This window comes from Carex rostrata, chromosome 6 (genome assembly GCF_964058835.1).
Source record: "Carex rostrata chromosome 6, lpCarRost1.2, whole genome shotgun sequence".
Taxonomy (NCBI): Eukaryota; Viridiplantae; Streptophyta; class Magnoliopsida; order Poales; family Cyperaceae; genus Carex; species Carex rostrata.
The window spans coordinates 11,352,154-11,363,257 of NC_135923.1; the positions used below are offsets into that span (position 1 = coordinate 11,352,154).

Here is an 11,104-nt window from a genome sequence, read left to right on the forward strand (position 1 = left end):
TCTAACAGTTTGGATCGACGATTTGGATTTTGAAAATGTAGAAAATAATTATGGCAACTTGTTGTAACTCAAAAATTGTTGTTACTCGATCCCTTCTCATATAACTATTACTATAATGCAAGTGTTAAAGTAAACACAGTTAATTCATAGCTTTAATGACCATATGTTAAATTGATCAACATTTATTAGTTGAAAATTAAATAATTTCCAACTATGTTAAATTAGAAACTAATTAATGGTTGATTAAATGATTAAAATTGCTGATGACTTTGTTTGTCTTACAAGCCTCAGCCATTTTTTATGAAGTATAAATTCTAGGGTGTTCCTCAATTCACTAAGTTCCTTTGTGAACTCAACTTTAAAATCTATCGGATTGACTTTAAATGACAAATCTAAACCGTTGAAATCTTTCTACCTTACGAGTAATGCGTCTACATGCAAAACTTTTAAAATTACAAATTAATTTTGTATAGAGTCAATTGGACAAAATTAGAAAGTTTATAAATTAATTTTAATACATTTTTTTATGCCTTTTGACCACTTGACTCTATACAAAATTAATTCGAAATTTTAAAATTTTCACATGCATCACTTGTAAGGTAGAAGGATTTCAATGGTTTGGATTCGTCATTTAAAGCTAATCTAATAGGTTTTAGAATTGAGTTCATAAAGAAGCTTTGGTGAACTTAAGAACACCCTAGTTCTACTCTATTTATATATATATATATATATGAATAAGGCTTAGGTGTTATGGATAGCATAAGGTCATCCGTGCTACAGCTTCAAAAATCTATCATATAAACTCCAAACTTTGGTTTAAGTAGCTGAATAAATTGGTTATACAATAAACTTGTAGAATACTAATTTTTACTATTTTTTATGATTCATGAAAGATGACAAAAATGGCCTAAAATATTGACAATTTTCTTTTATTTTTAGATCATTTTTGGCCTTCTTTCATAAATCATAAAAATAGTAAAAATTAGTATTTTACAAGTTTATTATATAAATAATTTATTAAGCTACTTAAATTGAAGTTTGAAGTTTATATGATATATTTTTGAGACCGTAGCACAAATGATCCTATGCTATTCATAACACCCAAGCCTTACTCTCTCTCTCTCTCTCTATATATATGTAGATAGATAGATAGATAGATAGATAGATAGATAGATAGATAGATAGATAGATAGATAGATAGATAGATAGATAGATCGATAGATCGATAGATAGATAAATAGATAGATCAGTGTTGTAAATAACGGTACGTGATCGTCAGATGGTTAGGGTACCGCCAAGCGATTAATCAGGAATAATCGGAAAAATCCATAACGGTTTGGCCATAGCCAACGACTAATCGGCCGATTAATCAGCCTAAACGGACATTTTTACAAAACTGAGATAGATAGATAGATAGAGAGAGAGAGAGAGAGAGAGAGAGAGAGAGAGAGAGAGATTGACTAATATGCTTTCGGTAATACTTTGACCGAAGTGCTACCAATCAAAATTTAAAAAAATTGAATTCGAAACTTCGAACTAAGTAATTCAATAAATTGGTTATATATTGAACTTGTAGAATACCATTTTTTACTATTTTTTATGATTTATGAAAGATGACAAAAAATGGCCTAAAATATTGCCAATTTTCTTCTATTTTTAGGTCATTTTTTGCCATCTTTCATAAATCGTAAAAAATAGTAAAAAAATTCAAAAAATAGTAAACAAATTGATATTCTACAAGTTTAGTATATAACCAATTTACTGAGCTACTTAGTTCGAAGTTTTGAATTCGGTTTTATGAGTTGGGCTATAGTGCATTGCAATGTATAATCCCTCTTGAATGTACTATAAATCGTTGGTTTTGATTTTCAAACAACCGATCCAAACCATTCAATTTAATATCCATATTAATATGTACTTGGAGACCAAATATTAATTTTTTGAAAATTGTTTGCTGTTTTTTTAGAATTTTTAAAAATCATTGTTTTTCTATGGTCTGGAAAATTTTTAAAAACAAAGATTTTCAAAAATTCTAAAAAAAATAGTAAATCATTTCAAAAAGAAAATATAAAATTTAGTCTCCAAGCACATTTTAATATGGAGAACATGTTGAGACATTTAGATCTATTGTTTGAACTCCGAATCCAATGATTTATAGTCCAATGTACAAGAGAGGCTATAAATATTGCAATGCACCATAGCCCAACTTGTCATACACGCTTACAATTTTAATCTGTTTAAGCTTGTCAACTCTATGACATTTATATTAATTATAACATTTATAATGAATATTTAGTCATCTTATTAATTAATTATAACTGTTTATAATTAATAATAAGATTCTCTGATTCGGTTCCTATGCGGTGTGACCCGATAGGATCTATGTTATGTTGGCAATAGAATTAAAACTATTTTAACTTCTATAGATCATAGGTGGCACCTGGCAGTACAGTATGATCCCCAATTACATAGATGATGTTGTCTAGTACAATATCACGATCCTGCAGTAAACTTCTTAATTTACTTGTGTTAATTCTTTCGTCTCATAGCAACATATCAGGTTCAGGGTAGGTATGTGTCATCCCTGCAAACTAAATCTTTTCTTGATCTCGAGTAAATTATTTATATATGATTCATCTTTATTAATCATAATGCATGCATATAATCTTACTCTATCAAGGGGCCTAGTGTTACTATCACTCGTATAATGATACGAGTGACGATAGTACTTTTGGTGGGTATCTCTTCCTCCGCACAAGTCATATGTACTGAAATGTGATTCTTATAACTCCCTTTTACAAATAGCGTTAGATAACACTTATGAATACACATTTCTCATGTAGGAAAGACCACACCTCATACTTAAGAACTTAACACGAATGAAATCGTTAATGACACAGATACATTACCAAATAACATTTCATTCTGGATCAGTCAAATATCATGTTCACAACATGTATCTATGTGATTAAATGACAACTCCTTGTCTATGGTCTATAAAACTTGATCATCATTTGATCCACGTACTAACTTTTTTTTATGGCTAATTAGTGTTCCTGCTAATTATCACGATTAGTGACAATTTAGAGTGTTTATCATCTATATTGTGAAGTTTTACAATTCGAGTCATAAATCCGAATGATTCATAAAAACAATAACACTCAAGGAACAAAATAATTTATATTAATAATCTAATTCATAAACAAAATAATTTACTTCTAGATTACCACCCTACAGCTACCACAGTTACTTATAAAATCAGATCACACTTGACATGTCCGTTTCTGGCTCAACAATGAGACACGTATTCTAATATAAATTTTAAATTAAGAATAACGTGTATTCTGATTCGTATCATATTGCATGTATTTATAAAAAATGGCATATATTTAAATTTGATGGCTTTTCATATCGATTCAAATTTGGAGGGAAAAGATTAATTAAAAAAAAAAAAAAAACAGAGAGTTAGCTTTGGATAAATAATAAAATCAGTGATAGAAGGAGCCACTCTACTCTTACTGTGTTTTATTAAATAATAATAGGGTCATGTTAGGGGTGACAATGAAGCAGATACGAATCAGATAATGCTAATACCATATTCGTATCCGTCGGATAATGAGCAGATACGAATACAGAAAGGATAGTAAATGGATATCAAAATTCAAAACCAAATCTGTCTTAAACGGATACGGATACAGAATAGATAGTCCACGGATATGGATTCGAATACGGATATAAAACAAATAATGGTCGGATAATTAAGATATATGAACTTCTAAGATACAAATATTAATTAAAAAATTAAATATAAATATTAATGATAACTATAAGTGGATGGAGAGATGAGAGATAATTTATTCAAATAATATATATATATATAAAATAAAGGAATAGTAACAAAAGATGTTGTAGTCTAGTGGTTTGAAGCTTAGTTCAAAGTCATTGAGATGAGAGTACATGGGTTCAAATCTTATCTTATAGCAAATATTAATTTCACTTTTATTTGAGTCCGGCCAAATTATTGGATTTCGGATAGTCCGGATATCCGCTTTTTGACGGTTTTGGGTTTTTTTTTTAAAATTAAAAAATGTCGGCATTTGTGTAATTTTCTATTTAATTGAGGATATTAATAAAAAATCGTCACTGGATGTCTGAAATCTTGCGGAACATGAGTCTTTGCCTTAATAGGTATATTATTATTCCTCCATTTATATTCAACATTTATTATCTAAACACCAAAAATATTTACATTATAACAAAAATTATTTAAATCTTAATCCTAAAATATTTATATTATATTATTATAAATACAAATATACCTTATTTTTCTAAATAATCACAAAAAAATATAAATTAAAGATTGTTGAATAAGTATATGTAGGTTTTTTAGTTTTAATTCAAGTAACGTTAGACATAAATATTTTTGTATAAGTATAAATATTTTTTGAAGAAATATAAACATGTCCAGGTAGGGCTGCAAACGAACCGAACCAAATCGAATTGAGCCTAGTTCGAATTCGAATTCGAAATTATTTCGAACCGAATCCAGTTCGAAATTGAATCAATTTCAAACTTAAAAGGTTAGTTCGAATTTGATTCGAAATAATTCGAACTAGTTCGATTTGATTCGAAATTAGTTCGAAATTGAGAGCAATTCCAACTAGTGTTAACCGGCCGTAGATTCGTCATCTCAGGCGTCCTCCGTCACCTCCTCTGGTGGAGCTCTCTTTTAAAGTTTATGAGGACAAACAAAGGAGGAAGAAGGTTAAACGGGGTGGACCTCTCTTTTTGAGTTTCTGATCGTCTGTGACTAATACCAACCAACCATGTCATGAGGTCAAAGTTATTTATTATGTTCCTCTAGGTCTATAATTTTTCATAGTCTCGGTGCCACAGAGGATCAGAAAAAGAGCCAAGAGGTCACACGTGAAAGCTGTTGTTTATCGAGAAAAGCGAGGTCACACTTCTCTACAATGTTTCCTCTGCAATTGACAAAATGATCTCTATTACCATTCGCTGGTCAGATAGATAAATAGAATAAAGACTAATTCGAGAGAAACAGCCGAATAGAATTGGGCATGTTATGGAATTCGCGAACCTATCGATTCGAATTTGCCTGGGTTCGAATTCGAATTCGAATTAATTTCAAATCGAACTGGTTTGAATTAATTTCGAACCGAATTACTTTCGAATCAAATTTTTTTCAAACTTTTTCGAATCGAACTCGAATCGAATCACGAATCTCGAATTTTTTGTGCACCCCTATGTCCAGGGATATGTTTCAGACTTTCAGGCGTAGGCAAAAAAAAGCGGATAGAGAACATTTACTTCTCTCTTTTTAAAAAAGTTTAGTCCGACATTTGGTCTTGTCTGGATTTTTGCTCGGCCCAAATGGAGAAGGCCCAAGCCCACGATTAGTTTTTTTGTAATTGATGGACCTGTTCTCCTTCTGCTGATATTTTGAAACTATTTTCTTGGTTTAACCTACTTCACAAAAAAATAAAATAAAATAAAAGGAGTCCAGGTTAGGGGTGTCAATGGCACCCTTTTATTCATTTACCCGACCCGTATCATATTCGATAAGACGGGCATGTGTAAGATTTTTTTTTTTGTAAACTTATCGGGTACGGGTAAAGATTTTTTCCGTTATCAAAACGGTTAAGGATAAAGCCTATTTAGTACCCGTTACCCGATCGGATAATTATATAAAAAAATTATATACATATTATATATCTTAATGAACATTGAATTAATATTCATCCCCAACAGTCCAACTGGCAACTACTCTTGATCTTGGAAAACAAAATTTATTAACATAATTCACCATTAAAACACTTGAACAATTGACCATTTTGCTTTTATTTGCATGCCTTTTTTTTAATTAAAGAACAAAGATATTTGTGTTTTGATAAAAAAAAAATTTAGTTGAAATTAATTTTCATATTAGTAATGTGATCATATATGTGACAAATAAGTGTGTCTTAGCTAGTGTTTTATTTAATAAATAATAAAAAAATTATTATACAAGTATTAACTATTATTTACCCGTTACGTTTCGTTATCCGACAACTACAATGGGTAAGAGTAGGATACGGATAAGACAATTTGTAACGGATAAAGATAATTTGTGACTGATGCGGATATAAAAGTGCTTCCACCCAACCCTTACCGTATCCGTTGACACCCCTAGTGCAGGTGATGTTCTATTGAATAATAATGGAATAATAAGTCTTCGCGACTTCACCTCTTCATAGCATAAAAGTACATTTTTATTTTTGGAATGAGTATTTATATATATATATATATATAAAATAATCCATAACAGTGTTGTAAAAAACGTCCGTTTAGGCTGATTAATCGGCCGATTAGTCATTGGCGATGGCCAAACCGTCATGAATTAATTTTTCCGATTAATCACTTGGCAGCATCCTATCCGTCCGACAACCGCATACCGTTATTTATAACAGTGCCCATAATGAAGTAACTGGTAACTGGTTCTCAATTGAATTCTCAAAGTATATAGAGTACATTACGGAAAATATTAATTAAATGAATATGTGGACGATACCTTATTCCCTTCATTCCGTGGGCATCATGTAACTAAACCAGGAATGTGTATAATTTTCCGTTTCAGAATTGCTTCGGAATTATAAAACCTAATAATTCATGCTTGGTGTTGCTTCTCAACTGATTACAGATTCTCTGAAATTTTATGGCAAGCACGGCAAAACAATATTCATGAAATTAAAAGACTTGAAATTTCTCCAAAGAAAATTAAAAATAATGTACTTTTGTTAAGATTTATGGGGAATTTTACATGTTCATGGTGTTGCTTGGAACTAGATTCTCTAAAATTTTATGGAAAACTCGATTGGCAAAACAAACATGAAAAATTTAAGGCCTGAAATTTCTCCAAAAAAAATAAAATAATGTACTCTTGTTAAGATATGGAGAATTTACATGTGAAGCTAGCCACAAGATCTGGAGTCATTAAAAGCAGCTCCATCCATGGAAAATTGAACAAAAAAATAAGTATATATATGTCCCGCTGTCATATATTTTTCGTCGATCATGGAACAAATCTGAAAACCCAATGCTTGAAAAATCATAAAAATAAGTTCAAGGTTACGAGTTCACGATCCTTCTTGCACTCCATCTCTCCCTGATCAGTTAATGGCATCTTCATCTCCACATGGAACAAACCGTTGTCTCCACTCTCTCCACGAGTACTCTTGTTAATGTCCAAGATTCCATGTTGCACGCTGAATCCCTCATTGCCAATCTGACGGTGCCGCCTCATGTGGCCACCAAGTGCCTGCCCAATGGTGAATTCAAGTCCACATATGGAGCACTCATGCAATTTCGGTTTGGCAAATGCACCGCTGGTTTGTTGGTCAGTGCAATCTTCGGAGCCTATTCTGGGTTTTTTATGGCTAGCACGGTGGCCTCCTAGTGCTTGAAAAGACGGAAATTGTCTCTTGCATGTCTTGCACTCGAATACTCGTTCTTCAGTTGCCGGATAGTATTGTACTAGGTTGGTGCTAGTGCTTTCGGCTCTGTTTTGGGAGAGAAGCATCAGAACATGAGCCATGTTTATGCTATCGGCCTCCTCGCAACCAACAGTTCTTCCTCTCACTCTCTTCATGGTTTCTTTTACTTCTGCAAATTAAACACTATGGGGAAATATTATCAGATTGAGTGGATGTGTTGTGGAGAGGTAAAAAATTTCTATAGAGGAGCTAAACAAGTAAAATTAGTGGAAGAAATGAAAAACAGGATTTTTATTTATAGATGGTTTGAGTCAGCTTTGATTTTTGTCTACTTGCAAGCGCACATATAATATCTTATATATATATTATATCTTGCTAGGTCGATCGTTAATTTGGTTAGCTATATAGAGCCTGGACAGTTGAAGAAGTCATGAAAGGGGAATTAGCTAGAGAGATCATATACGACTCAGACATTGAAATTTGAAATAAGAGAACATTAATTAGCTGCTTGTATACAAACATTAATTAAAATGGGAAATGGTTATCAAGGGGCCTATATAATAAAATGGGAAATGGATGTTAAGAACTTGGCTTATGAGTCTTGATGTAATTTTATCTCGGTACACTGTACAGTCCGCATATAGAGCCCTCAAAGAGGGGCCCTGCATAAACACGGATGTCAGGCACATTTGGAAACTCAAGGCACCACCAAGAATGTTGATCTTTGGATGGCTGACATGGCGTAACAAGATACTTACACATGATAACCTCAACAAAAAAGGTATGCACATTGTCACAAGATGTACACTATGTAAAGAAGGGGCAGAAACGGTTCGCCATCTGTTCAAAGAATGCCCATATACAGTACGGGTATACGCTGAGCTAAAAGCGAGCAAGCCAATGGAGGCATGGCCCAGGAACCCGGTGCTGAACCTACTCAGCAGACCATCAGCAACAAGGCTAACGAAGGCGCAGAGTGCAATGATGGTGGTTATGCAATTCGTAATCTGGAGAGAGAGGTGCGCAAGATCGTTCACGGAGAACACCAGGACGCCGGCTGAGTTAATACAGGATGTGATACATGAAATCCAACCAGCACAGTACAGAGCAAACACTGATGGTACCGGAACTGGTACACAGCTCGACGTAAGGCACAACCAAGAGGCAAATAACACGGGGGAGAGTAAAACATACTTCCGAATCGTCTCAATTTCCTGACAACAGGGTGTTTACTGTAAACGATTGTGGTTATTTGGCACTTAATTAGATCTACTTTTAAGGCTCAAATGTTTTGAGCACTTTCAGTTTTTATTATGTTTTACTCTACCAATTTCTACTTTAGGTTACAAACCTTGTAATCGAACTTTCAATCAAATATGGGCTGGACCCCTATTTTTACTCAAAAAAAGTCATGAGATTGAGAGGGCCTACATTTTAATCAAAATTTTAACAAAAATGTTATAGACCTCTTTAACTAAAATACAAAGGGGTGAAAAACTAATGTATTGAAAGAGTAATGTGATGCATCGTTCAATGTGATGCAAGTTATATAATTCCACTTATGTACATTTGACAACTAATAGTACCATGAAGAAGGGATCGATGCTAAATCATTTTCTACAAAAGTAGGACGGATCCGCTATTAACTTGATGGAGGCGAAATTATTATCATGAACATTATTAACTTTCACAAGGTTACATAAGCAAAAGTGTTCTTACCTTTCTTTTGTCTTTATACAGTAGTTAGTCGTTACTGCCTGGTCTTGCACTCCAGTGCCAATGTGCCATGCATGCATTGGCTAATGACTGCTAATCTGATATTCTTCAAACTAACCAGTATCGTTGACTTATTTTCTAAGAAATTATGGGACCATTGTTTCTTAAATTTTCTAAGATATTTATATACATACATACATACATACATACATACATACATACATACATACATACATACATACATACATACATATAATTATAAATACACTTATATATACGCATATATAAATACGTCATTTGAGCTGGTTTAATATGAAATAGATATCTCTTCTCCCAAAGAAAATTAATTACGAAAAATGAGCCACTTGCATATTATGAAAGGAATATAATAATTATATATATTAAAACGAATCGCTGTAAAATCGAATTCATCCACTCAGGTTACCTGACTGAGTACAATTAAATCGGATGGCTCAATTGATTGAAATTTTTAACTTGGTACGAATTTCAAAACACAAATAATATTGTCCCCTCCATCATTCCGAACAGGCACCGGCTGATATTAAATCTGGGCCGTCTGTTTCAATTTTTTTTGAGTCAGGTATCTGGGAGGATACGGATCACGGTGGAATTTGATGAAAATTGAATGATCTTCCCACGAAAGGACAATTTTACCCATTCCAACTTGTTCCTATTGATAAAAGAGAGAGGCCGAGTTACGCATTTTCATGGAGCAAGGTTGGGTGCTATGAATAGCATAAAGACATTCGTACTACGGTCTTGAAAACATATCGTATAAACTTCAAACTTCGATTTAAGTAGCTTAATAAATTAGTTATATAATAAGCTTGTAAAATACTAATTTTTATTATTTTTGAAATTTTTTTTTACTAATTTTTATAATTTATGAAAGATGATAAAAAAATAATCTAAAATATTGAAGTCATAGCACCCAAGTCTTTATGCTATTCGTAGCACCCAAGTCTTACTCTTTTCATAATCCGATCAACTACGACAATACAAAATTGAAGTCATCTTCCTCTCTGACCTCTTTTCTCTACTTAGTTTTAACTTCTAATTTCTCTTTCCTTCAATTTGGCAAACCCTAAAATTATATTTACGATGACATACAGATAATTCGTAAATTTTTTAACTTAAGCATATCTTTAATTTATAATATATATATTTATATTTTTGCAAACTATTTATAATATTGAAGACTGACGTGAAATCGTCCATGGTATCTTTTTGTGCTGAATTGAACTCAACTTTTGCTATTTATTTCTCTGATCTGAGCCACAGTTTTTTTTTGAGAAAAATCTGAGCCATAGTTACAGGTTACAACTAGAAAATTAGAGTAGACAGACTGACAGAGTAGTGCAGCGCTTACAGGCATTTAATAATGGGACGTGATATGAGTACCCGCATTCTCATCCCCCAATTTTATTTGTTCAATCTCATCCACATTTCTCATGATCTATAATGAATTTTGCGAATCTAAAACCACGAACGTCTTCTACGCAATTTTATCTTTCAAATGAGATCCATGATGACATACTTTCGAGCTCGTCATCACACAATTATTTATACCTCGTCATTTAAGTATTTATACCTAGTATTTTTCACATATGACACTGCTGATATTTAAAAGTATTAATATCAAGTATTACAAGTATTTATACCTATGCACGGAAGTATTTATACCTATGTGGTCAACTATTTTTGTTAGAGAAAGGTTGACGCAGAGACGATTAGGGAAATGTGATGAGGAGATGCGGGGTCCACGATTATGGATAAATACTTGCAAGTATAGGTATAAATACTTGCACGATGAGGTATAAATACTTGCACAATGAGGTATAAATACTTGTGTGACGATGAATCCGAAAGTACGTCAT

General features: G+C 32.5%; 2 protein-coding genes across 2 annotated transcripts; one reads left to right on the forward strand and one right to left on the reverse strand.

Annotated features, from left to right (window-relative positions):
* Window positions 1-7,105: 7,105 nt before the first annotated feature.
* LOC144555630 (uncharacterized) lies at window positions 7,106-7,645 on the reverse strand. Its single transcript, XM_078304029.1, has one exon. The coding sequence runs from the start codon at window positions 7,643-7,645 to the stop codon at window positions 7,106-7,108; it is 540 nt and encodes a 179-aa protein (XP_078160155.1).
* Window positions 7,646-8,066: 421 nt separating this feature from the next.
* Window positions 8,067-8,708, forward strand: LOC144555631 (uncharacterized). Its single transcript, XM_078304030.1, has one exon. It carries the CDS (start codon window positions 8,067-8,069, stop codon window positions 8,706-8,708), a length of 642 nt encoding a protein of 213 aa, XP_078160156.1.
* The last annotated feature ends 2,396 nt before the right edge of the window (window positions 8,709-11,104 follow it).